This window comes from Synchiropus splendidus, chromosome 1 (genome assembly GCF_027744825.2).
Source record: "Synchiropus splendidus isolate RoL2022-P1 chromosome 1, RoL_Sspl_1.0, whole genome shotgun sequence".
Lineage (NCBI taxonomy): Eukaryota > Metazoa > Chordata > Actinopteri > Syngnathiformes > Callionymidae > Synchiropus > Synchiropus splendidus.
The window spans coordinates 70,407,437-70,435,281 of NC_071334.1; the positions used below are offsets into that span (position 1 = coordinate 70,407,437).

The 27,845-nt window shown below is 48.8% G+C and overlaps 1 protein-coding gene across 2 annotated transcripts; it reads left to right on the forward strand.

Moving 5' to 3' along the window:
- The first annotated feature begins 9,264 nt into the window (after nucleotides 1-9,264).
- On the forward strand, nucleotides 9,265-27,545 carry LOC128760393 (NLR family CARD domain-containing protein 3-like). Of its 2 annotated transcripts, none has more exons than XM_053867792.1 (12): nucleotides 9,265-9,499; nucleotides 12,444-12,743; nucleotides 13,329-13,577; nucleotides 13,644-13,745; nucleotides 14,741-14,815; nucleotides 16,596-18,408; nucleotides 20,982-21,158; nucleotides 21,940-22,116; nucleotides 23,493-23,669; nucleotides 23,768-23,941; nucleotides 24,267-24,318; nucleotides 24,415-27,545. In XM_053867792.1, exons 1-11 carry the CDS (start codon nucleotides 9,463-9,465, stop codon nucleotides 24,271-24,273), a joined length of 3,288 nt encoding a protein of 1,095 aa, XP_053723767.1. In that variant the 5' UTR covers nucleotides 9,265-9,462; the 3' UTR covers nucleotides 24,274-24,318; nucleotides 24,415-27,545. The 2 variants fall into 2 exon arrangements, with proteins under 2 accessions (XP_053723767.1, XP_053723775.1); XM_053867800.1 differs by having other exon boundaries at nucleotides 24,267-24,314.
- The last annotated feature ends 300 nt before the right edge of the window (nucleotides 27,546-27,845 follow it).

Genomic DNA, 27,845 nt, shown 5'->3' on the forward strand with positions numbered 1-27,845 from the left:
AGGGGGGGAGCAGGTAGAAACAGGGGGGTTACTGGGGGTTGAACAGGTGGTGGGAGGAAGGAAAGAGGGTGATCATGAAAAAATATACCAAAAAAATGAAGGGGAGCAGGGCGCACTAGAGGGTGTTTCGGTGGAGGTGGGAGGGGAAGAAAATCAAGAGGCAGAAAAGACAGACAGATACAGTGAAAGTAACCAAACAGAAATGACAGTAACCGAACAGATGGAGGAAGATGGGGGAGAATTCATCAAACCCAGAGTGACGGCAAAACGTAGAAAGAAAAGCAGAAACACAACTGAAACAAAAAACAGCAGAACCGAACCTAAAATGAGAACAAACACGGATGAAAGCAGCGATGAATGTGGATCAGATAACAGTGACATCCCCAATTTTAACAGCCAAACCAAATGATACAGTGCAGAAAAAATCAAGACTTTTTTACAACAGACAAAAAATCAACACGGGGTTAAAATTGTTGAGCACTTCCCAGACCTCGGTCTGTTTTATACTTCAGCCAAAGCCCACATGAGCCAAAGAGCAGAGTCCGGCCTCACTGACCAGGAAATCTTTAGATTGAAGAAACTGGTTTTAAAAGCAAAGAAAGAACTGTGTGAAGAAGAGAAAAATAACTATGGACTTTTTACATAAATTATTTGCTTTTACTCTCGTTTTTAACATCTCACACCACATCATCAATGGTTTCAAAGTGGGACTTTTAAACATAAATGGAGCGAGAGAAATTAAAAAAAGAGCAACTATTTATGAGACGATGAAACTGAAAAAATAGACGTCCTTTTACTTCAAGAAACGCACAGTGATTTTAGCAAGGAAGCAGACTGGAGGAGGGAGTGGGAAGGGGAAGCCATTTTAAGTCACAACACTTCTCTTAGTGGAGGAGTAGGCTTCCTCTTCTCCAGGGCTTTTAAACCCAACTCGCTGGAGGTCCAAAATGTCATCAAGGGGAGGTTGCTCCTGATCAAAGCTCAGTTCGACCATTTTAAGGCTGTTTTTATCAACGTCTACGCTCCAGCAACCGGTGCAGAGAGGAGGCAGTTTTTTATGAATGTTAGTGACGTTTTAAAAAACTGCAGTACGGAGGGTTTTTATTCTTGGGTGGGGATTTTAACTGCACAGAAAATGCGATCTCAGATCGAAATCATGCAGAACCTCACCCAGCCTCACAGCACGCCTTCAAGCAGCTGGTCCGCTCCCACGGCCTGGTGGACGTGTGGCGAAGGATGCACCCAGACTGCCGACAGTATACCTGCTCCCACCTCAGAGAGAGCCGGATCTCCTCAGCCAGACTCCATCCTGTTTATTGTTTTAAACACCATTTTAATGGGTTTAACTCGTCCCGCATCTTACCTGCTGTTTTTACTGACCATTGCTTGCTCTTATGTGACGTTTTTATCAGAAATGTTTTACCAAGAAGCGCGTACTGGCATTTTAACTCTGCTTTAACCCATGATAAGAGTTTTAAAGAAGCATTTATTTATTTCTGGGACATTTTTAGACAACAAAAGAGTGACTTTACTCATCTTAGGCAGTGGTGGGACCATGGTAAGACACTAATAAAGTTGTTATGCCAGCAGCACACCCTAAATGTCACAGGTGACATCACCAGATCTATTCAAGATCTGGAGACCGATATAGTGGAGCTACAAAAGCAAGTTGAGGAATCCACAGGAAATCGAGGATGCATTGAAAGCCTCAGAATCCAAAAGCTGGCCTTAGCCAGCCTGTTAGACAGGAAAGTACAGGGTGCACTTGTCAGGTCCCGGTTCCAAACCATCAGGGAGATGGATGCTCCGACGAGCTTCTTCTTCGGCCTGGAGAGGAGGAACGGGCAGGGGAAGGTGATCCACGCACTCTTATCCGACGCGGGCCAGGAACTCACGGAACCACGCCAGATTCGGGAGCGGGCGGTGAGTTTCTTCTGGTCACTGTACACCAGCGAGCATGCTCAGGGGCCCACACCACTGGAGGGGTTCTGTCAAGAACTGCCTCAGGTGTCGGCGGAGCAGAACTCCCACCTCGAGCGACCCCTCCGGATGGAGGAACTGGAAGCAGGGCGGGCGGGCTCCTGGCATAGATGGACTCACCGCTGAATTTTACAGGGCCTTCTGGGATGTCTTGGCACCAGACGTCCTGGAGGTCCTGAACGAGAGTCTGGCCTCTGGTTCCTTGCCAGTGTCCTGCAGGAGGGCAGTGCTCGACAATGTCCACCTCATTCGGGATGTTTTGGACGTCTCCAGTTCACTGGGACTAGATACTGGTCTGATTTCCCTGGACCAGGAAAAAGCTTTGGACCGCGTTGAACACCAATTCCTCTGGAAAGTTCTGGAGAGTTTTGGGTTCAGCGCCGGTTTCATAGCTAAGATCAAGGTGTTGTATAGTGACATTGAGAGCGTCCTGAAGGTCAACGGCAGTCTGTGTGCTCCTTTTGGAGTGTGCAGAGGGGTCCGCCAGGGCTGCGCTCTGTCGGGGATGCTCTACACACTCTCCCTCGAACCCCTCCTCCACAAGATACGCTCCAGCCTCCAAGGTGTGCTTTTACCGGGTTTTAATGAAGACATGGTTTTATCTGCGTACGCGGACGACCTCGTGGTTTTTATTAGAACTCAGAGGGATGCAGACCTTTTAGAAAAAATAGTCAAGGATTTTAACATAGCGTCGGCAGCGAGGGTCCACTGGAGCAAAAGCGAAGCCCTCGCTGTCGGCGAATGGCGTGGCGGTCTCCCGGTTCTCCCCCAAAATCTGCAGTGGGGCAGAGATGGTTTTAAATATTTAGGCATATTTTTAGGGAGGGAAAATATAGTCAAGAAGAACTGGGAGAACGTTACGGAAAAACTGTTTTAAACAACTTGGTAGCATCCCAACTGTGGCACAAACTAGCGTGTGTAGACCCTCCCCCAGGGCTGCTGGCAGTCATACAGCGCAAAATGTTACATTTCTTTTGGGACGGTCTACACTGGGTGTCACAGGGGGTGCTGTTTTTAGCCAGAGAGGAGGGGGGACAGGGCCTTGTCCACCTGGCCAGTCGGGCTGCTACTTTTAGAATCCAGTTTTTACAGAGGTACCTGAGCGGCCCGGCAGATCTGGTGTGGAGAGGTGTGACCAGCTGCATCCTGAGGCGTGCCAGTCACCTGGGGTTGGATGATGTTCTGTTTTTAACTGATTCTAAATGGCTAAATTTAACTGGGCTACCTCCTTTTTATAGAAGTGTTTTTAAATCATGGAATCTGTTTTATCAAAAAAGGTGTTCCTCAGCCGACTCTCTGCACTGGTTGCTCAAAGAACCGCTCATCCACGGGGCCAGACTGGACATCACCAACGACACCACTCCCGGCCTGACGGCAGCGCTGGTCCAGTCTGGAACCCTCACCCTGAAAGATCTGGTGGAGGCGGTGGGGCCGGAGCTGAAGGATGTCCAGGCCCTGGGCTCCCTGCTGAAGCTAAAGTCTGCCCGGGTGGCCCAGAGAATCCTGGAGCTCTGGGCCAGGAGGATCACAGAGAAAGAAAAACGCCTCCTCAAAGAATGTAAGGAACAAAGAAAAGCCCCGGACCCAGCAGACCCCTTCCCAGACATCGTCCTCAGCCCAGGGCTTGGAGAACACAACGGCCCCCTTTTAAAAGTCACGGAGCGAGACGAGCTGACACGACACAAAGCAAAGAAGAAGACCATCTACAGCAACTGTGTGAAGATCATCCACAGGGTCGGACTGAGCAGCAGAGCCTCCACTGTGTGGTCCAAGAGACTAGCAGATGGATGTAGCCCACAGTGGAGGGTACTATATAAACCCCCCATAAGGAAACAGACAGGTGACCTCCAGTGGAGAATTTGACATGCTGCAATTGCTTCCAATGCTTTTATCTCTGTTATTAATCCTGCTGCTCTTAATGATTGCCCTTTTTGCCACCAACGGGAGACTATTTATCATGTTTTTATAGAGTGCGAGAGACTCAGGGTTTTCTTCTCTCTTTTAAAACATGTTTTTAGTCTCTTTAATGTAAATTTTACTGAGAGAATTTTTATCATGGGAGCGGACTACAATGTGAAAGACAAAGAAAAATTCCAACTGTTAAACTTTATCTCAGGAGAAGCAAAAATGGCAATTTATAAAAGCAGGAAAAACAAGATGGAGAACAGGGTCAGGGTCAAGGTCAGGAGGCCGAGGCAATTTGGCTGGTTAACATCAGGGCAAGGCTTTGGCTGGAGTACAGCTTTTATAAACATGTGAATGATCTTCATGGTTTTAAATCCATATGGTGTTTTAAAAATGTACTGTGCAATATTGAGAATGAAAAACTGCATTTTGCACACTTTTTAAATTAATCTGATTTTAATGTGAACTGATTTTAACTTGGACTTCGCACTTTATGAAATTTGTTATATAACTAAAATGTAAATAAAGTGCGTTTGAAAAATAAAAAAAAATCTGCTGTCTCTTTCTCTCTCTCCCCTTCCTCTCTCCCTCCTCTCTCTCTTCTTTTTCTCTCGCTCTTTCTTTCGCTCTCTCGCTTTCTTTTCCGCTGTCTCTTTCTGTTTCTCTCCCTCTCCCCCCCCTTTCCCTCTCTCTCTCTCACTCTGGGGCCTTCGTCAAGCTGGAGCGCTTTAGCCAGGTCCACCACGCCAGGAGCGCCGGTGTCCGGCGCCGGAGGCCATGACGACGTTCGCCTCCGCCGGCTCCATCTTCGGCAAGGGCGTGAAGTTCGCCCTGCGAGAAGGCCGCTTCACCACCGACATCATCAGCCTGGCCAACGAGGACGGGCGGCGCATGGCGGCGGTGCTGGACGCGCCTTCTACCTGGAGCACATGCACTACACCGTGGGCGGCGTGGACACGCACTACTTCGTCAAGCTGGGCTCAGTGGAGGTGGACCTGGCCCTCATCGGCATGACGGTGGGCCGGCGGACGCTGGAGACCGGCGTCAACGTGACGGTGTCGCAGGTCAACGGCGTGCTGAACAGCAGGACTCGCCGCATCACGGACATCCAGCTGCAGTTCGGCGCGCTGCTGCTGAACACGCGCTACGGCAGCAGCGTGGAGGAGAAGAAGGCGCGGGTCCTGGAGCTGGCCCAGCAGAGGGCCGTGGCCCAGGCCTGGGCCCGGGAGCGGCAGAGACTGAGGGACGGCGAGGAGGGATCTCGCCTTTGGACTGAGGGGGAGAAGCAGCAGCTGCTGGGCGCCGGCAGGGTCCAGGGCTACGACGGCTTCTACGCCGTGTCGGTGGAGCAGTACCCCGAGCTGGCGGACAGCGTCAACAACGTCCACTTCCTGAGACAGTGCCCCGGTGAGGAGTGACGGGCGCCGCTGACTGACTGACTTTGTCCTGCCTTTCTCTGCGCCTCGGCCAAGGAGATTCTTCTCTTCTCGTCTGCTTTTGATACTTGAAACCCGGTGGACCAGACCCCCGGCCCCACCCACCGACTCTGCATGTTCACGGCCGCCACGGGTTGGGGGGGCCGCGGCTGGCTTGCCGCCGAGCTCCCTATATCAGTATAGCTAATGTGAACTTTGAGAAAAATGTGAAACGTGTCCCGCTCATCCTCAGTCGTCTTACGTGAACTCTGCCCGGCGGCCATGGATATGCAGATGAGGACGGGTGGTTGGATGGAGGGATGATGGGATGATGGAGGCAGGGATGATGGATGGATGATGGCGCCATGTGTGAAATAATGTTTCACTTTTCCTCATTGAGCCGATAGTTGAAACATTCCCCTCCGACTGTTGAAATCAAAGAGTGTTTTAACGTTTCCTCTCATGACTGTGACTTCTTCTTCTCCTTCTTCTTGTGACTGTTTTCTCACTCGACTCATGAGGAAAGACTGGTGTGGCGCTCTGCTTCCTTCTCCTCCGCTTAGTGCACCTTCAGCGTGTCACTTCCGGAGCCGACTGGAGGCCAGGTCACGGTCCTGTGACGCGCACCGGGAGAGCTGACGCTGTGGAATCTAAGCGCTGCACTCCCTGCTCTCACCTCCGGGGCCCGGGGGAGCCACCTGGGGGGAGAACTGACTCCGCAACTTCCAGCTGCCTGCCACACAGGCAGTGGGCTCAAATGTGCGAGGAGCGGTGGAGACACAGCGCCTCCTGGTGGCGGAGCCGGTGACTGGCGCCTCTCTCACCAGGGCATCGGTTGCCATGGAGACCGTGATGTGTATCGCAGCTCTCCTCCTCCTCTCCCTCCCTCCATCTCTCCCTCTCTCCTCCTCCTCTCCCTCCCTCCATCTCTCCCTCTCTCCTCCTCCTCTCTCTCCCTCCATCTCTCCCTCTCTCCTCCTCCTCTCTCCCCCTCCATCTCTCCCTCTCTCCTCCTCCTCTCTCTCCCTCCATCTCTCCCTCTCTCCACTCTCTCCCTCCATCTCTCCCTCTCTCCGTCTCTCCTCCTCCTCTCTGTCCCCTCCATCTCTCCCTCTCTCCTCCTCCTCTCCCTCCCTCCATCTCTCCCTCTCTCCTCCTCCTCTCTCTCCCTCCATCTCTCCGTCTCTCCTCCTCCTCTCTCTCCCTCCATCTCTCCCTCTCTCCTCCTCCTCTCTCTCCCTCCATCTCTCCCTCTCTCCACTCTCTCCCTCCATCTCGCCCTCTCTCCTCCATCTCTCAGTCTCTCCTCCTCTCTCTCCCTCCATCTCTCCCTCTCTCCTCCTCCTCTCTCCCTCCCTCCCTCCCTCCATCTCTCCCTCTCTCTCCCTCCCTCCCTCCATCTCTCTCTCCCTCTCTCCTCCTCTCCCTCCCTCCATCTCTCCCTCTCTCCTCCTCCTCTCTCTCCCTCCATCTCTCCCTCTCTCCTCCTCCCTCCATCTCTCCCTCTCTCCTCCTCCTCTCTCTCCCTCCATCTCTCCCTCTCTCTCCCTCCCTCCCTCCATCTCTCTCTCCCTCTCTCCTCCTCTCCCTCCCTCCATCTCTCCCCCTCTCCTCCTCCTCTCCTCTCCCTCCGTCTCTCCCTCTCTCCTCCTCCTCTCCCTCCCTCCATCTCTCTCCCTCCTCCTCCTCTCCTCTCCCTCCATCTCTCCCTCTCATCTCCTCCAGATGCTATATCAGGCCTGGCCGACCTGAGGCTTCTGAGCCTCATGCGGCTCTTTGCCCACTTTTCATGCTGCTCTTTACAGAGTGAGCCACGAACTGGCTGCGACTTTGGTCAAGTTGCTATTCAGATGATTGTTTATACAGGAAATAAGATGAAAAAGTCTGAGCTATTCCAACAAAATATCAAAATATTGTTCAAAGACTGTGACATGAGTTTAACGTTGGAGCATAAACAATAAACCTGGCAGCTCGTGCTCCAAGCCGCCGCCCCCCGGCTCAGAGCACGTTCAATGCCGATGTCCTGATGAGGTCCGAAGACCGTCATCAGATCCACGATCAGCACGATTTAACATGACCTAGTTCCTCGTTTCACTTTGTCACTCCCTAAACTAGACGTATGGCATGTGTTTCACCTATTATTCATTGTGGATCACCGTGGAGTCGTCGTGTTTACTTCAGTGGAGTGAAGATGAGACGCTCCAGTCTGCAGCGTCGCTCACATAACACAGACTGGGCTGATGTTATTGGTGACATGAGGCACGTAAAAAATATATATAAGTCAAATAAATGACGCACACATTTCTATCTGCGCCACTTGATATTTTAAAATGTATGAATGTTAAAAATACATGCACCAGAGACGTACGCCGGACGTGCACCAGCAACCTTGTGACACACAGGGTGGAGCTTTAACCACTATACTGCGGCGAAGTCACGTGGCCAGCTGTGTGAGGTGAAGCCTTCCAGCCTGACATGTCTGTAGGATGTGGCTCTTTTCAGCAACACTGTAGAACAATGTGGCTCCTAGCCTCCGACTGGTTGGCCGCCCCTGTGCTATCGTCACCGAGCGCCTCTGCCCTGCAGGCCACACACTCTGAAGACACGAGCTCCACTGAGGCCACGTGAGCCATGTGACTTCACCCAACTGTGGAATCTCTGTAGAACATCGACGTCCAGCCTGTGAAACACCAGGGATCATCCTCAGTCTCATCCGTCACCGCTGCAGACAGGATGCGCTCTCACCACAACACTGCGCTCAAGTGAGCCGCGCCTACTCCAGTCTTGACGGTAGACCTCGCACAGCAGGAAGTGTGGAGCAGGTCAGCAGGGGAGAGCAGAGTCAGGCGCGCAGGAGGAGGAGACGCTGCCGCCGCCGTGCTTGGAAATACCTGCTGACCTTTGACCTCTGTGATGAGGAGAGTTGTGCTCTTCATCAGCTTCAACAACCGTGACATGCTTCGGGGCGTGACCAACCCCTAACTAGACCGAGAGAGTGGCTTCATGAAAGCGGGTTGGGCTGGAGCCAGAAGCGTCTCTGGTTCCGGTCCAATGCGTTTTTGAAGGAGGTGCAGGGCGCCCTCTGCCGGCCGCGCGCCTTCCCCTCAGTCACGTGACTTCTGGGACGAACTCAGAGGTGTCGTCACTGCATGACGTGATCCGCCGGAAATGAAGCAGGAAGCTGCAGTGAGAATGAAGCAGGAAGTTAGCAACCAACCGGTTTGCACTGGATGATGACTTTGTGTCCGTTTCTTCTATGTTGATGCCGTGTCGTCCGGGTGATTTGGCCCACGCCATGCGTCCTGTACTGCAGCGTAGTAGACAACAAAGCTGACCAACTGACCGACCCACCAACTCTGTGAAGTGATGATTTGTTATGATTGAAATAGATGATGTCAAACCTATTTTTAAGCCAGTATCATTGAAGGGTGGGTGGACGGGGGTTTTCCCTGAAGCCAGTTTGTTCTCCTGGTCGTCCCCAGGTGAACCTTCCTTCACATGATCCAGCTTTGAAAACCCCACTGCTGCTGCTGCAGCGCACGGCTGCGGAAACTGGAGGCAACAGAGACAGAGAAAGAAGGCGCCAGCAGTCGGCCCAGCTGCGCTCGGTGGCCGCTGCAGACTGGCCCGCACCTGAGGCTGGACACGGAGCGCTCCTGGAGGACACCTGAGTGCCACCTGCTGAGTCACGTGACGCCAGAGCCCCTCCCGCCCTTGTGTGGGGATGTTTGAGGCCTTAAGCATTGAAATATGTCTGGAAGCATTTTCCAATTCAGCACTCTGGACATTTCAGGGTGGATTTTGTTTTGATTGAAATGAATTATATTGAATGGTGGAATTTGAACTCTTGTTTTATAACGACTAAAAGCGCACCAACTGAAACATTGATACACTCACGCAGTGGGCAGCGCTGTTTCCGGTGTGTGGCGGGAGGAGGGGGGTGAATGTGAAAGTGAAAGGAAGAGACGCGCTGAACCAGAGGGCGCGGTTCGGTTCCCGTCTGATCTGAAGGCTGCTTTTCACTCCAGTGTTTCCAGTCTCTCGAGCTCCGATCATCCAGGCGGTGGTGGAACACACACACACACACGCGGTGACTCACTGCTGTGGATCATCGAACACAATCTGAGGTCACAACTTTGGACCGGAACAACTGAGCTCCGACATGGACCCGAGACTGAGGAGGGGAGCCTCGCTCACAGGTCAGTGACTTGGTTTGACTTGAGCCTCGTGAGTCTGACGTCACCTTTCACATCCAAGGATCCGAGTAAAGACGCACTTGTTGACTAGATTGTTTCCCTGAGGAAGTTTGATCAGGAAACTGTGACGTGACCCAAATCCACCGCCGACGAATGGCGCCATCTTGTGGCCAAATCTCAAACGTGCGTCTCTCCAGATGTGAAAGAAAACAACATGAGCACAGACGTTAGACGTCAGTTAGAGATGGTTCAACAGTTCAATATTGGTTTGGCTTTGGTTCCTGAGCACAATAGATATCAGACTTTTGAAAGGCTGCTCCTCTGATTTGGTCCCACAGACATTAATTCATTAATGTCATGAATTCATCTCAATTCATCTCAGTTGAATGGTATCAGAATATTTGCCACAAGAAGCCACATGTTTCTGTGTGAATGAATGTGGTATGATGGAGCCACACAGACATTTAGACAACAACATATTGTTGATTCTGCCTCCGTTTGACAATAAACCACCATGGAGGCTCTGTTCAAGTCTTGATCTCAGCTGAGTTCAACTGAAGCTCTTTTCATGTCTTGTCTTGTCTTGTCTTGTCATATAATAAAATGCAGGGGTTGCCCCATTATTTTTATAATTATTATTTTACTTTTTTGATTTTTTTTTTGTTTTAACAACAAGGCAGAAGTTTATTAAGTGTCAGTGTGTCACGTTGTGTGACTGTAGTTCCGTGTGTTGTTCCCAGGGGGACACTTTTGCATGTGACGCAGGTGAAGCGCCAAGAGTGTGGACGTGTGTTGAGCTAAATAAAAGAACTCTGGATAGAGGTACAAAACATCTTGTATGGTCCATTCTGTAATATCTGGAGAAAAATCCATCCAGAGTGGTGGAAACCCTGGACATTGTGGAGTGCAAAACCTCCCTGAACCAAAGCCAACAGCTGCTTTGGTTCAGGGAGGATTCCTCCATGGTTGTTGTTGTTGTTCTCATCCTAGCTGCCAGGTGTCTGCTGCATCACTGGCATCAGTGGAGCAGGAACTCCTGCACTGACAGAGGTTCCCTGTTAAATTAAATTGAAACTATTAAATGCAATTATAATATTGTAACGCATTTTTTGTTGTAACTAATGAATCATAATTAACTGGTTAAAGTCCCACCACTCATAAATACACAACTGAGTCACTGGTTTCTCCATCAGTCTGAGACATGTTGAGGGTTGTTCCACTGGACGTCTGTTTTCCTTCACATCATGAGCAGAAAACGACACAATCTCCCACATCAAATATAAGACACAAACACATGTGAAGAGGCTGATGGAGCTTGTGTGAGTCACGTGATCATGACGCTGAAAGTCTGATCTAGTGACAGGTGGAACAGTGGTGAGGTCAGTAGAGACAGTTGGATCAGTGGACTCTGGTGGAAAGGTCCCATTGTCTTGTCTTGGTTAGGTCAATCTTCGAATATCAACTGTCAACTTTTACATATATAAATAAAGAGCGCCTCCTGCTGTCGGGATGTTTGAGCGACGTAGCGATGATACTTGACCATTACTGGAGGAAGTGAGTGATGATCTCTGCTGTCCTCGACCTTGTGGCGCTCTGGTTTCACGGCGCCACCTGTCTCACCTGTCCTGAACGAGTCTGGTTGCTGAAGTTTGTTCAGACTTGCTCTTGGTCGTGTTTGTGCATGTCTGACTCTGATTTCCTCCCGACTCTCACTGGATCTCAGTGCAGCACCGAGAGTCTAACATGGGTCAGCAGGTGGCAGCAGTGTTCTGGACTCTGTTACAGTGAGATCCAGTCATTTGTTTTGGACTCATTTTACCAAAACACTAATAGGTATTTTGTCAAAGTAGGCAAATGTTATTTTGTGAGTGAACATCAGAAAACTTTGAGAGCGTCTGAACCCAGGTCTGTGGATTCAGCGGAGAACTCTCCACCCAGTGGACTGTTGACATCCTTCTCCAGTGTCGCCCTCATCTTCCTGTTTCAGCAGCGCGTCTCTGTCATGAGCAGCGTTGCCATGGTTACTTTGAAAAAGTAATCCGATTACTGAATACTCCCTCAAACAGTAATGACTTGACATCAAAAGTAAGTAAGTTAGATTACAAGTCACTTGTCAAGTTACGTTTGGCAGCCGACTGCAGCTCTCATTGCCTAAACAATATCTTTAATGTCAGTTTGGAGTTCTTGGAGGTCCAGCGTTTTTCCATGTTTGGGTCATTTATTTGAGCACAATCTCAGTTCTATGTTTTGCTTTGACACACTTGAACCCATTGGAGCGAAAACCACTCACAAAAAGAACGAAAAACAAAACAAAGTGATATGTTGTCATTTATATAATAAAATGTAGGGATTGCCCCATTATTTTTACAATTATTATTTTACTTTTTTGATTTTTTGTTTTAACGACAAGGCAGAAGTTTATTAAGCGTCAGTGTGTCACGTTGTGTGACTGTAGTTCCGTGTGTTGTTCCCAGGGGGACACTTTTGCATGTGACGCAGGTGAAGCGCCAAGAGTGTGGACGTGTGTTGAGCTAAATAAAAGAACTCTGGATAGAGGTACAAAACATCTCGTATGGTCCATTCTGTAAGAAGGAAGCAAAGGCAGAATGACACAGCGAATGGTAATATTTCACTTCCCGACAATGGCAACAATGGTAACCCACTGACTTAGACGAGTATCTTTAGTTCGATTACTTTGTTTGAAATACTAACGCGTTAGATTGCTCTTTACTGAAAAAGGTTGTGATATAAGAGCAACGCGTTACGAAGTGAAGCAGTTCTCAGCTCAAGCACTGATTTGGGTTCAGAGCCAGTGATGCTCCTGAACCCAGGTGCACTGATTCCAGCTGCATGTCAGAGAGAAGCCTCCACAGCAGACGTCCAGGGACGACTGGTTCTCCAGTGAGGCAGGTCCACCATCATCAGTGTTTTCTCCTGTCGTTCTCAGCTGCAGCACAGAAGAGGGACTACACCCTGAAGCAGGATGAGATTATAATCCGGCCTCCATCACTTGGTCGTCTGGAGAAGATCTTTTGGAGACATAACGGCGAGAAAGTTGCTACATTTGACGGCAGCAAACAACATTTCTACGGCTCCTATGACGACAGAACCATAGTGGACCGGTTGAGTGCAACACTCTGGATCAGAGAAGTGCGGTTGGAGGACAGAGGGGAATATGAGCTGGAGGTTTGGGTCAAAGATCAGAACCACCAGACTAAAAAAGAGTATCATCGTTGGGAGGTGACAGGTGAGTTCATTGTGCTTCACTGTGACTCTCTGACGTCACTAATGTGGATGATGAAGAGTCTGCGCTCCAGTCACACCTTCATTTATCATCAGTGCTCCTCCTCTCCTTCATCTCCAACATCCTTGGTCCACCTCTGTCTCTCTTCTCCACGTGTCCAAACATCTGTCCTCCGTTTGTCTCCAAACTTCTGATAGACTCATTTCTGATCTTGTACTTTCTCCCAATCTCAGTATCTTCAGCTCTGACTCCTAAGTCTCTGAACATGACCACTACAGTCCAGTGAAGCTTCCCTCTTCTCTCCACCCTGCCTGCACTCTCTTCTTCACCATGCTTGAACTGTTTTCTCTCCCTCTTCTCCTCCTCTTCACTCATCCTCCTGTCTGTCCTTCACAAGCTTTCATCCCTCTTCTCTCCAGCTTCTCCTCCACCTCCTCTTTACTTTCACTACAAATCTTCAGCAAACATCATGGTCCATCGAAACTCCTCCCTCACCTGGTCTGTCTGTCACCATAGCAACAGAAGAGCTGATGCTCTCACCTTGACTGTACAGATGTCTGTCACCACTCATGTTTCTGTGTGGTCCAGCTGAAGTGTCCATCACCAGTGTTTCCTGTGAGATGGATGGTGACCACCAGGCAAAGCTGGTCTGCTCTGCTGAGTCCAGTCACCCTCAGCTACTGAACTATGAGTGGAGCTTCAATGGAACTAAACATCGCGGCTCCAACCTGACGATTGGTCTGGAGGAGGAACATGACGAGACGGTGTTCACCTGTCGTGTCAGCAGCCCTCTGAGTGAAGACAAAGCTACTTTAGCAGCCAGGAAATGTTACCCAGGTCCGTGTGCTCCACCCAACAGCATCTTCTGTGAGCTTGTGAGTTCATGATGTGGCTCTCCCTCAGAAACTCCAGAGTCTGTGGTGCCGACTGTCGTCCCCATCGTCGCCGTGTTGATGGTGGCTGTGCTTCTGATTGTGGGCCTGGTGGTCTGGAAGAGACGTAAAGGTGAAGGATGAAACTCACACACACATGTAGTGACAACACAAGGAAACTCTCACAAAGTGTCACAGCTCAGAGGTGGAAGCAGCTCTGCTTCTTCATCTTTGAACAGGAAGTGGAATGAAACCTCTCATCATTGCTCCAATGAGAGCGCCACCTAGTGATCTTTGAGTGACACTGCTCCATGCAGCTTCATCAGCTCACCACTCATCTGTCACTGTGTGTCCTGTGTTCTTACCTGGTCACAGTGGTGAGTTGATGTTTGTGAAAGCACCAGCGGTGACTGATTCCAATCTGGACACAGAAGAAGCTACAGATGTTGTTCAGGAGTCACACAAAGCTGTTGCGACTTTAGCTCATGGATTCATTCAGAACAAAGGTTCAATGAAGTTGTGACCTTGTTTTCATTGTTTATCCAGGTCACCCTGCAAACCAAAGTAGGGGTGACTTCATTGTCCACTCTGCTCCCGACACTGTTCCACTCACACTCAAATATTCCACTGAGACACACGGCATTGATTTATGGATGTTCCCTTTAGTGATCAAACTTCACATCAACATTGAGCTGCTGCTCTTAAAGAAACACTTCAAAAGTCAGTATTTTTCAACTAATCTTGAGTTGAAGTTCACACGACGGCTGCTGTGTCCATGTTTTATGATCCAGTGAAGCATCGTGTTCACGTGAGTGACAGCAGCTCCAGAGGAGGAGGATTGACAGATTCTGTCTTCCTGTCAGTGAGGTGGACGTCTGGGCCTCTGGGCTCCGGCTGCTGCCTCCGTGACCCGAGCTTGGATCGTTACTGAGCAAGACCTGGGAATAAAGTCGTTTAAATTCTAGATCAGACGACACAAAGCTTTGAATATCTGGAGCTCTGAGGCTCGACCTCTCGTTCTCGTCTCTCACTATTTAACCCCAAATGAAAACTGACACAAACACAACCAGGTTTGGACTGAACTGGAGTGAATGGAGGTGTTGACCATGTCATCATGATCATTTTCAGGTTCACCTGAGGAAGAGAATCAGGCCAGAGAAGAACATCCTCTCATGAAGTGGCCCCCTGACTCTGTGGATCAGGGTGAGCTGAAACTAGTTTCATTCATCATCACTTCACTCACACGTTCATGACGTGTCACAGCAACACATCAGTACTGAAAGATGATGTACCTGGTTCTTCTAGCTTCCTCTGTGCACTCTGGTTTCCTCCCACATCACATGACTCTGTATCAGGGGCCTCTGACAGCCCTCCACTGGGTGTCCAAGTGTAGCCAGGGTGTAGAAGCCTGTGAAATAGTGGCAGGATTCTGCAGTTTGTTTCCTTCCTCTTGTTGTTGTTGACAGTGGTGCAGGAAGGTGCTCAAGAGTGAGGAGGTTCACCAAGTTAGCAGGATGGTGCTGGTTCTTACAAACCTGAGAGGAACCCTGGAGATTTGGCTCACTTCTCACCTGACAGAAAACCAGCATCACCATCATCTTGGGCACCACATCCACGAACAAGTGATCCCACAGGCTTGATCCAGTTTGATGGTGGGCCGTCCCTCTGTGTCTGACATCACACTTTGTTGGTCGTCTCACGACACACTCAGATGGAGCTTTGCCTTGGACAGGGAGATGGTCACTGACCCAGAGGAGGCACAAGGTTACTCTGACCTGAGAATGGAACATGATGTTGCATTTACTTTATGTGGAGGTCCTTTATCAGGGACCCGTCAACATTTCATGTAGCATCACATGTGTGTTCACATGTGACAGCTCCTGAGTGCCAGTGGCAAAGGCTCCGCCCACTTCAGTTTGTGCCTGCACAGATGTAACTCAGCCTGGCTTCAAGTCTTCGTTGGTCCTAGTCGTGACCCAGCCTTGACTCTGAGATGATAAACAGCACCCAAACCTTGTTGGACTCCAAGTCACTGCTAAATACCTTTTGCTCAAAAGATGACATGTTGTCTGAACTGCTGGAATCCCAATTGTGGAAGGGTTTCTCTGGTGAGAGATGTCATCACTCTCTCTGCCCACCAGATCTTTTGATGACGTCACTTCCACCCGATCAGTCACCACTAGCATGTAGTGTTTTCCCAGCGCTGATGAATTTTCCGTTCTCTTTTCATGAAGGAAAGGCACATCATATCACACACACACCGTAACAAACACTTCTTGTACTATTCAGTCCAGTCTCTTGAGTACGTCATACATCTTTCCCATGAGGTATTTGCAGGAAGAGAGTTCAACTATCTCTATCACTGTCTTTTTTACATAACAACATTGCAACTAAACAAGGGAGCCAGGGAGCGCAGGTTTCAAATCAATCTATAATATCTGCTTTGCTTATTGTTTCTCTCCCTGGGAAATCGCTGCTAATATTTTGACATATTTAGTCTATTTGGACCACATTTTATAAAAAAATTCTCTGTTCTGAGAGCAAATGTCAAGTTCTCCATGATAAAAAAATGAAAGAATTCTACAACATCTCGCCATTGTTCTGTGGTGAGGGTTCAACTTCCAACCATTTCCTTGTTATACATTGTTTACTGGCTGCCATCAGTATACAAAGTCATTTCCTCAATAGGTAATAGGTATTCGGTCACAGAAATATTGATTCAATGACTGCCACTGATTTGCCTCTTTGGCCCCACAGTATCTCCCACAAGTTTCACCTGTACCAAGGTGTCTTTTTCCAGCAGAATTCTCGCCATGTATTTGACCCTGTTTACAACCACTGGCTCTGACAGATTCTCTCCCAGCTTTCCTTTGCTAGCAACATGCCTCTGTCTTTTTCCCATCCTTCAATCTAGAAGTCAATTTGACCTTGAAACACCTGATCAGTTTTACTGTTTGATCATGTGACTTCTCTCTTCATTCAGGAAGTCGTGCTGCAGAGTGTGGAGGACGACTGAAGAGGAGGCTGAAGGAGCAGTTCCACAGTGTGTCTGAGGGGGTCGCTAGAGCAGGAAACTCTGCCCCTCTGAATCAGATCTACACAGCGCTCTACATCACTGAGGGGGGCACAGAGCAGGTCAACCAGGAGCACGAGGTCCGACAGATCGAAGCAGCAACCAGGCAGCAGACCAGAGCAGGAACTACCATCAGCCCAGAAGACCTCTTTAAAGCCTCAGCTGACACAGAGCGACCAATCAGGAGCCTGCTGACGAAGGGCGTGGCTGGCATTGGGAAGACCCTCCTGACACAGAAGCTGACTCTGGACTGGGCTGAAGACAAAGCCCACCAGAACTTCCAGCTGGTGTTTCCTTTCACCTTCAGAGAGCTGAACAGGCTGAAAAAGAAGAAGAGAAGAAGAGAAGAGAAGTTGAGTTTAATGGAACTTGTTCATCACTTCTTTCCTGAAGCCAAAGACTCAGGACTCTGCAGCTTTGAAGGAGTCCAGGTTCTGTTCATCTTGGACGGTCTGGACGAGTGTCGACTCCCTCTGGACTTCAACAGTCGGGTCCTGACAGCAGCTACAGAGTCCACCTCAGTAGACGTCCTGCTGACCAACCTCATCAGGGGGAACCTGCTTCCCTCAGCTCAGCTCTGGATCACCACACGACCTGCAGCAGCCAATCAGATCCCTCCTACGCGTGTGGACAGGGTGACAGAGGTCAGAGGGTTCACTGACCTCCAGAAGGAGGAGTACTTCAGGAAGAGGTTCAGAGATGAGCAGCAGAGCACCATCATGTCTCACATCAGGAGCTCACGAAGCCTCCACATCATGTGTCACATCCCCATCTTCTGCTGGATCACTGCCACAGTTCTGGAGGACATGTTGAAGAGCAGAGAGACCAGAGAGCTGCCCAAGACCCTGACTGAGATGTACATCCACTTCCTGGTGGTTCAGGCCAAAGTCAAGCAGCTCAAGTACCATGGAGGAGCTGGGACAGACGAGGTTTGGACTCCTGAGAGCAGGAAGATGATGGAGTCTCTGGGAAAACTGGCTTTTGAGCAGCTGCAGAGAGGAAACTTGATCTTCTATGAATCAGACCTCACAGAGTGTGGCATCGACATCACAGCTGCTGCAGTTTACTCAGGAGTCTTCACACAGATCTTCAGAGAGGAGAGAGGACTGTACCAGCACAAGGTCTTCTGCTTCGTCCACCTGAGTCTTCAGGAGTTTCTGGCTGCTCTTCATGTCCACCTGAAGTTCTTCAACTCTGGAGTCAATCTGCTAGGTTCATTGCTAACATCAACACTATCAAGAATCTTCAGAAAGAACTTCCATCCAGAACAGTTCTACCAGAGAGCAATAAATGAAGCTGTAGAAAGTCCAAATGGACATCTGGACTTGTTCCTGCGCTTCCTCCTGGGTCTTTCTCTGCAGACCAACCAGAGGCTCCTTCCAGGTTTGTTGACCCAGACAGGAAGTAGCTCCTGGACCCATCAGGACACAGCAGAGTTCATCAGGAAGAAGATCAGTGAGAAAGTGTCTCCAGAGAGAATCTTCAATCTGTTCCACTGTCTGAGTGAACTGAAGGTCACTTCTCTGGTGGAGGAGGTGAATCAGCTGCTGAGATCAGGAGTTCTCTCCACAGCTCAGCTGTCTCCTGCTCAGTGGTCCACCCTGGCCTTCATCTTACTGTCCTCAGAGGAAGATCTGGACGTGTTTGACCTGGAGAAATACTATGCTTCAGAGAAGGTTCTTGAGAGGCTGCTGCCAGTGGTCCAAGCTGCAAAAGAAGCTCGGTAAGTGAATCAACACTGAAACCTGCAACATCTCTGATGATGTGAGCTGAACATGACCACTGACACACAGGTCTAATCTGGCTCAACCCCACCTGCTGTTGGATTGCTCCCAAACTGAGCTCACAGCGTTGAATGGTGATGTTTCACAGGAACAAGGCCAGACAACACAGGGCCTTGTTGGGCAACATTGTGTCACATGCAGCTGTTTTATGTTATGTTATGGATTATTGCTACACAAGGGTCAGAGGTCACTGCAGGAGGACCTGGTATCAACTCTCTGATCCTGTAGTTGTTGTCTCCTCTCTTCCAATGGAAGTGTATGAGAGCTGCTCCTTCACTCTGAGATGAGAGAAACATCAGAGCCCTCGGCATCAATGCTGCTGTCACTCAGAGTGTAGCACTTCACCTCCACACTGAGGAAGGAAAAACTCTCAGGATGCCTTAAAATAAGCACCTCCAGACGCTCCAAGCAATTAGACGACCCACGCTCCAGAATATAGTGAGCAAAATGTGAATTTTAAGTCCATAATAATACACAAATTCATGATTCACTAAAGTAAAGGAAGGCACCAGAAATGATGGTGGTGCAGCCTTAATCCATGAAAAAAAGGTTGATGCCTCTCACCAGGTCCTGTTTGGAGAGGCAGACTCAGTTTGTTAAATCCACAGTGGATTGTTCCCAGAGAACAGACGCCACTCGCCGCTCTCACCTGGGTTTTTCACTGGTGGTTTTCCAGCCGAACAAACGGTCTTCAGGCTCACAATCCTTCCCCTGAAAAGGAGACCATCACCTCCAGATCATATCTAGATAGACATATAGGGAGCCTGAACCTGGACCTTGGTTAGCCTCAGATATGAACAGGAGTCAATGGAGAGACAAAGGTTATTTTCTGGTCTGGTGTGAAATAAGACACAGATTTCACATGTGATGTCTGTGAATTTGAAAGATCATTTTGATGTGGAGAGCACTGATTTTTGTAATGAGAGTCCTGGTTCAGGTGAGCCGTGTGTTTTGGAGGGTGAGGTTCAGGGAGAGAGGCTGGGGAAAGGGTGATGGCCAGGAGAAACCTCACAGTGTCCCCACAGGGAGAGCAGTACACACGTGTGTGGAATGGAAAGACTTCAGTGGCTCCTCACATCAAGTCTTTAAAGCAGCTGTGGGCAGGATTGAAAATATTTGACACAACGAAAAACATCATCAGAGAAAGTCATATACACAACACTGTCCAGTTTATACTTGCAAAGGCAACTTCTAGAAGCATCAGTCATTCAGAGATAAAACTCCGTCATGTGAGTGAGGAGAGGCAGGATTCAGCGAGAGGTGGAAGCAGCTGCATGAGCGACGGACCCAGATTATAAAACTTCATTTTGACCGCACGTTTCAGAATGGAGCAAAGGGGGCAGTTTGAACATTTACTGACCAGTATCTTTTAGTTACGAGTGTTGTGAATGTAGAGTGTCTGCTGCAGGTGGCTGTTCCTCTATGTGTGTGGCCACTGCATGTGGGAGGGGTTGGCGAGTGAGTGAGGTCTCTCCAGAAGTGAAGAGGTGCCCGGTGCGTGTCCAGCTCTGAATGTGCCCTTCTGAGGACTCACCGGCAGCAGCTACAGATAGAACATGAGATATAACATGTTACACATGTCCAAACCACATGGACCATGAGCACTGCAAATGACAGTGAATCGACAATATCTCTGTCTGATAAATCCTAGCGGACGTCAGCCACCGACACTTGCACGTTTGTCATCATCTCAAAAATAAGTTCCCCACATTTGATAACACACCCAAGACCCGCGGTAAGCACAAAGAATGCTTTACAGGCAGCGCAATATGACTCACAGCAGACAAACATCCATAACTGTTAGAACGTGAGCAAGTCATTTTCACTGGCAGTCATTTTATTGATAAACTATTTTCACCATACACAAAGTATATCTATCCCGTTTTAGCAGTGCAGTTCACTTGTTTCGCTGCAAACATATATACAAATACACTTATATACAAACAACAAGCATATAGACATTTGTTTCATGATTTGCCAACACAACAGAGACAGCAGTGAACTGACTTGCAAGTCGAGTGGAAACATCGCCACTTCAGAATCAGAAGAAAATCCTTTGGTAGCTCTCAGTTCTCTCCAGGCTGTGAATGCGTCTACGTTGACTCTTGTCAGAGATCTTGCTCTGTGGGTTTCCCGCTTTCTCTTCTTGGACTCCTCACCACAAACTCTTGCTTCTGAAAATTGAAAATTGAACTCAGCTCGCTGCCGAAGTAGTCCTGCCCCTTTGCCATAAAGTGTTGTGGTGGGGGTGGAGTTGGGGCTGTGACGCCACTCTCAGAACACGCCTCAGGCCACCCGCCAGGGGAAAGTTACATACTCCAAGGGAGCGTTTAACAGGGAGCTGGAGAGTCTGACTCCGGGACTTTGGACTGTTCAAAATGAAACCTGTCATCTCAGGAAATCTGAAAATAATCTGTTTATGTCCAAATCCGACAAGTTGCCGCCTTAAAGTCTTGTCACAATAGAGGATTGAAAAAGTCTCACTTGTTGATGACACTCGTCTCTTTCACAGACTGATCTACTGTGGACTGTCAGAGAGAAGTGGTTCCCTTCTGTCCTCAGTCCTCAGCTCTCCGTCCTCTAGTCTGACACAACTGGACCTGAGTCAGAACTGGGACCTGAAGGATGCAGGAGTGGAGCTGCTGTCTGCTGGACTGAAGAGTCCACACTGTCACCTGGAGACTCTCAGGTCAGACATGTTGATCAGTATTTATTGATCTGGAAACACATTCAGAGACACGTCAGTGATTCTTCTGATGTTACAGCTCCATTTCTAGATTTCACTTCATCTTTGGCTCAGAAATTCACTTCCTCTTTTTCTTCTTATTTTCTCTACTTTTTTCTCTCAAACCAATGAGTTTCCTGATTTTTCAAAAAGAAGTGATCCACTTTTCTCAAGTCTTTCTGAACCAACATGGACAGTTTAGTGGCTGTTTCTTGTCCATCATGTTGATTGATGTTTGTCATGTTGCTGAGAAAACACTGGGTTTTCTCTTCTTCTCCAGGTGTTTACTACTTTACTACAGTCTGACTTTGTTTCTCTCAAGTCTCCATTTCTGCTTCACACTTTCCTCCAGTGGATTTATGGATTGATGTTGAAGATATTGAGGACAATGTTCATCAGCTCCAATAGAATCATCATCTCTGCAGCTCATGTTCATCATATTGGAGCAGAATCACACCTTTTTTCATCGGAGCTCCTTTCTCTGTTGGGTCCACTTTGGGTGTTGGGTCTTTTGACCAATAATAGGAGCCAAAACACTGCCCTCACAACAGTCGCAGTGTTTCAGACATGTTTGATCAGGTTGATCCTGACTGATATAAAAGTGCTTCAAATATTCCGACCATAATGTGATGATGATCTTCTGAATGGAAAGAGTTCAGTGGGTCCTCACATCAAGTCTTTAAGTCTTGTCACAATAGAGGATTGAAAAAGTCTCACTTGTTGATGACACTCGTCTCTTTCACAGCCTGAGGAGGTGTGAACTGTCAGAGAGAAGTGGTTCCCTTCTGTCCTCAGTCCTCAGCTCTCCGTCCTCTAGTCTGACACAACTGGACCTGAGTGGCAACATCAACCTGAAGGATGCAGGAGTGGAGCTGCTGTCTGCTGGACTGAAGAGTCCACACTGTCACCTGGAGACTCTCAGGTCAGAACACATCATCTCCTCATTCTTTGTCCTCATCTGTGGTGAGCATTGGAATGTACAGTTGCAAGCCTCACTGGATTCAAGCAGCTGGTCTCAGAGGAGAAACTCAGAGTCACTCACAGTTGAAGCTCCCTCTAGAGGCAGGTGTGACGGACGTCTGCAGCCGAGGGAGAAAACATTCACCTTCTTTTCACCTCCACATCGTGTTGACTCCAGACTGGATCCTTTCTTCATGTCTCACTCAGAGAGCAGCGTGGATCCATGAAGGCTGTCCGTCGTGTCAGCTGTGTTTCCGCTCTTCTCTTGGAAAATAACACACTTCTTGGTGGCATCACTCTCAACAGTCAACTCAGTGACGGAGCCTTGAAATGAGCCTGAACGCTTCCCATGATGCTCAGCAGCCCAGTCCACCATCACAGGTGGATGGATACAACAAGGGTTGTTCCAGGTGAAGGAGCTTCATGGCGCCAAGACTGAGCCTGCTCACATCAGACCAAGGACATGACAGGCGTCTGATCCACCTCCATCGCTGGAGCTCATCAACACTGGGCTGCAGAGCATCATGGGAACTGTTGAGTTCCATTTCAAGGCTCCGTCACTGAGTTGACTGTTGAGAGTGATGCCACCTCACTGTTGCCATGGAGACACATGAAGCCTCCACTGCAGCTCTGTCGTGTCCTGGCTTCAACAAAGCATCAGGGTTCAGATCAGTGTGGTGTGTTGAAGCAAGTTTTCCAACCTTTGGCAGCTCTTCATGATGCCTGCTCTTTCATGTGTGCTGAAAAACACTCTTGTTTTCAGCCTCTAGTTAGTGAGTGACACGAGATATGAAAGGTGAATAAATGTTGTCAAACGTTACAGTTTATCCCTGTAAAACATTAATGAGAAAAAGCTCCATTACCCATCATTCAGCAGTGCAGTTCTGTCATGACAGTCTGACTGGACTGTTTCTGGCATCACAGCAGGGGAGTCAAACTGATCCACAGAAGGTTCTGGTTCCAACCCAGCAAACACAAAGAGGTGAACCAATCAGGTGTCAGCGCCAGACTGTCAATCAAGTGATTCCAGCCTTCAGACACCTGGTTGGTGAGAAGGTCTCCTCTTGGTTGGTTGGAACCAAAGCCTGCACCCTGCCGCCCTTTGAGGAGCGCTTTGACTCCCCTGCATTACAGCTGCTCTCTGTCCAAGTTGCAGCAACCTGGAGCTTCTGCAAAGAAATGGATTCTTTTCACTTCGTTCACTGTTTTGCTTTGTTCTGTGTTGGATGAAAAATACCTTCAAAATCAAGTGTTTTGTTTTTCTGTTGACATTTTTATGACTTTTCAGTCGAGGATTGAAAAAGTCTCACTTGTTGATGACACTCGTCTCTTTCACAGCCTGATCGACTGTGGACTGTCAGAGAGAAGTGGTTCCCTTCTGTCCTCAGTCCTCAGCTCTCCGTCCTCTAGTCTGACACAACTGGACCTGAGCTACAACTGGGACCTGAAGGACGCAGGAGTGGAGCTGCTGTCTGCTGGACTGAAGAGTCCACACTGTCACCTGGAGACTCTCAGGTCAGAACACATCATCTCCTCTCTTCAGTTCTGCTCCACAACTGGACGGTTCTTCTGCTCTCATGATTCTCTAAAACACTGTTTCTCCTTCATTGCAGGCTGAGAGGGTGCAGGATCTCAGAGAGCGGCTGTGCTTCTCTGGCCTCAGCTCTGACCTCTAACCCCTCCCACCTGAGAGAGCTGGACCTGAGCTCCAACCATCCAGGAGGAGCAGGACTGGAGCTGCTGTCTGCTGGACTGGAGAGTCCAGACTGGAGGCTGGAGACTCTCAGGTATGGACAGAGCAGCAGAAGTGACTGACTGAGCTCCACAGAGCTTCAGACTGGACATGTGATCCAGGAGCAGACAGAGAGGATGTGGGTGTGTGACGCTGCTCAGACTCTTCATCTGAACTGAGCACATGACATGTTCTCCTGCTGGACACCAGTGGAAGCACCAAGGAGACAGTGGAGACTGAGCAGCTGTTTAGAGATCCATCTTTGTTGTCATCAACACAGTCATGAAAGAGCCGTCCACTGAGCAGCAGGAGATCATAGTCCTGAAACATCTGAAGTCACATGGAGCTGCTCTCATCCTTCTCTCTCTTTCTTCCTCCAGGCTGTAACCTTGTGGACCACTGTGGTTAAAGATCTGACCTGAAGAAGTGTGAGTGAGTGTTTGATCCATGAGAACTGCTGGACTCACAAGTCTCTGACAGAGCAGCAGTGGTGATGAACTTTGATCTTCTTCTCTTTCATTGGTCAAGACTGACTCTGAGTCTCAGCAGCCGCTGCCGTCATCATGGAGAGTTTCCAGCTCTTCTGAGGCAGAGTCTCAGTGGAGAGCAGCACAGAGAAAGAGTCCTCAACAGCAGTCAGAGAAGAAGCCTCCACCCTCACAGAAGCTCTTCATCTGTGGAGACGCTTCTGTCTTCAACGCCCCAAACAGCTCAGATGTCCAGCTTTTGCTCTTGTTTTCCATGACTCTTTCATGCCACTTCCTCTCTGAAGCCTTCAGTCGTGTCCATGACTTGAACCCTGATATGAGCCCTTTGATGTGGACACTTGAGGAGCCTGTGTTTAGGACACGTGGACTTTGTTCATCACATGTCATTGGCTGAAATGATCTTCCTCTGAATGCAAACCAACAGATGCTCATGACTCAGTAGGAACAGGGCTGTTTGACTCACCATGTGATCTTCTTCTTCTCACCAAGGTAGTTCCAAACACAAGACCATGTACCTGAACAATGTCTTTTAGAAGTCACCAGTGACTCAGTGAGAAGCTACGGAGAAATGGTGTGATGAGGTCACCAGCTGAGACCTCCAACCACGGCCTCCTGATCTGGTGTGGGAAGATCAACCTGCCATTTGATGTCTGCAGGTCTTTCAACAAGCTCTGTCACGGCTCACTTTGCCTCGTTTTGGACTCAACTCTTCCACAGTGAATAAACAGCAGTTGGAGCAACATGGTCCTCTCTGACTGTGTCGTCTCGCTTCACTCTTGATCAGCAGACGAGGCGTGTTCAGCAGCCACTTTGTTCCCAGCAGCTCCGCATCCACAGCCAATACCTGCCACCCGGTTCATACAGCGCATGCTCATTCCCACAGTGTAGCATTCTGGGTCATGAAGTTCAACTCACTTCATAACATCACATCTTCCCTCCTATAAAAAGATATGACGACATTCTAAACGTCCCAGTCTCCTCAGCTTATTACAGACACAACTGAAACTGCCATTGCGAAATATTTCAGTGAAACTTTTTAGCATTGAAATGACCTACAAGCTCTAAACATCCACAGCAACACACACACCGACATTCCTTTTTCTTTTTTTTTTTTTTTACAATATAAGCAAGTATTTAACAACTTTCATTCAACCTCGTGGGTGGCTGCATATGTCTCTGCAACTTTGATTGATTGACTGCAGCATTTGATGGTCCGGACTCTGTTGCAACATCTGAATCTGAGTGGACAGAAGTGTCTGATTCTGCTGTGTCATGTTGAACAGTCTCCTTAGCTGCAAAGTCTTCCTTCGTTGTGTGTAGTTGAAGGTCTGTGTGGTTTCTCCTCAGAGACGATCCCTTCTCCATCTGAATCCTATAGAAACGTGGAGCCACTTCCTCTTTCACTTGTCCCTCTTGTCTCCAAGTGCCATCAGAGGTGCCGCTGCGATGAATCTCCATTTTTCTTTCCTCTTTTGTTCCTCCTTCGTGACTCTGACCTTATATGCACTTCTGTGCGTTAGCAGCTCCTCCTTCATTGGAAGAATGGAGTGAATCCGCCTCTGCATCAGCATCTGGGCTGGTGACAGTCCATTTTCTAGTGGTGCACTTTTGTAGATCAGCAAGTGTCTCTGAAAGTCATCTCTGTCCAGTGCTTTCTTCATCATCCTTTTCACAGCGTTCACAGAGCTCTCTGCCAGTCCCTTGGATTTTGGATAGTTCTGGCTGTAATATGTTGGAAAGCCCATTCACTGGCAGAGGCAGCTCACATGGGTCTTGAGACAGCTGATGACTGCGTTGCTCGTGGTTGATTGCAGTCCTCCAACTTCAGAAATAATCTGTTGTAATCTGATGTAGTTCTTCCCTGTGTAATGAAACAGATCAGCTCCCACCTTACACTTACGGTCTGTGGGCCACAGGGCGACTCACGAGTGGCTCCGCCTGCTGTTTTTGCCTGTGGATTAGACAAGGTTGACATGCTGCGGCTGCTGTTTGGCTGTTTTCTTGATGTATTCTCGGCCAGTACATCACTTCTCTTGCCCTGCGTTTACGCTTGACTTCACCAATGTGGCCTTCGTGGATCTTTGGAAGCCTTTGTTCACGTCGTGAGCATGGAATAACGAATTGACTCCCTCTCATCACGATGCCATCCGCCACTGAAAGCTCTGCTCTACATTTCCAAAAGTCCTGTATTTTCACTGGGCAGTCTCTCTTGTTTTCAGGCCACCCTGTCTGTATCGTATGTTGGAGCTCTGTCATGGTTGCATCTGCATTGGTTTCTCTCCGTATTTGTTCTGACCTGTCTGCACTTACAGGCAATGATGCCTGTCCACGTATGTCTGTATCTGACTGTCAGCATTGTCTCCCTTATCCACAGCCCTGGACAAGGTGTCAGCAGTGAACATGTACTTTCCTTGTGTATATGCCATGTGCACATCATAGTTCTGCAGCTTGATTAACATACGTGCATAAACAGGACAGTCATTTCAAGGTTTCACCATGATGGACAGCAAAGGTTAATGGTCTGTTTCTATTTCAAACGTTTGGTCATAGACAAAAACAATCACAGTCATATACGCTTACAAGAAGCTCTTTTTCAATCTGTGCAGAATCGGAAAACTTTATTAATCCCAAGGAAAATTATGTTCATAACATGCTCTGTACACAACATATCACAATAAAATGAAAAAGAAATACCATCATAAAGTGCAAAAAGCCATACAAAAGAGCTTAGAAACAATGTGCAAGAAAAAGCAGATTCGAGGACAGAGTGAACAGAAAAACGTGCTTCACTGTAGTCTTTTCAGGGATGAATTGTACAGTTTTATTGCCACAGGGAGAAAGGAGCTCCTGTGGTGCTCAGTCTTTGAGATGGGTCGTCTCAGTCTATTGGACCACGTGCTTCTGGATGGAGGGGTGGGTGATGTTGTCCAGGATGCTCCTTCGTTTCAGGAGCATGCTTCTCTCCATAACCGTCTCCAAGGAGTCCAGTTGGACGTAAAACTCCACATAGCTGGTTGGCGCAGGCTTTGAGCACCACTGGCCTGACACCATCCAGGCCCACTGCCTTGCCTGAGTGGAGGCTCTCAGCTGATTCCTGTGAGGTGGGTGAAGGTGTGAGCTGGGGTCCAGTTCTTTCGCAGGACAATGGGAGAGGATCCGGGGGGAGGGGAGGCGTCAGTAGATCCGAGGGCACTGATGGGGCACAGACCGCAGTAGGGATCCTTGTTGTTGTTGATGGTGGGGGGTGGACTGGTGCCTCGGTGTCCAATCTGTTGAAAAACCCATTCAACCACCTTGCTGCTCTGAGGTCTGTAGCCAGTGATGGTTTTCATGCCACTCCTCCCACATATATTGTTAATCTGGAGTTTGCATTCCATCTTCCTCCTGTAGCTTTCCTTGGCCTCCCTGATCTTCACTTTCAGCTCACGCTGAATCATCAATTTGAGCTTCTTCTTCAAAAGGCAGGAAAAC

Bases quoted from the DNA above. Each gene is read 5' to 3' on its own strand.
- LOC128760393 (XM_053867792.1), top strand. From the start codon at position 9,463: ATGGACCCGAGACTGAGGAGGGGAGCCTCGCTCACAG. The intron at 9,500-12,443 runs GTCAGTGACTTG...TGTCGTTCTCAG, and splicing joins GAGGGGAGCCTCGCTCACAG to CTGCAGCACAGAAGAGGGAC. The intron at 22,117-23,492 runs GTCAGAACACAT...TCTCTTTCACAG, and splicing joins TGTCACCTGGAGACTCTCAG to CCTGATCGACTGTGGACTGT.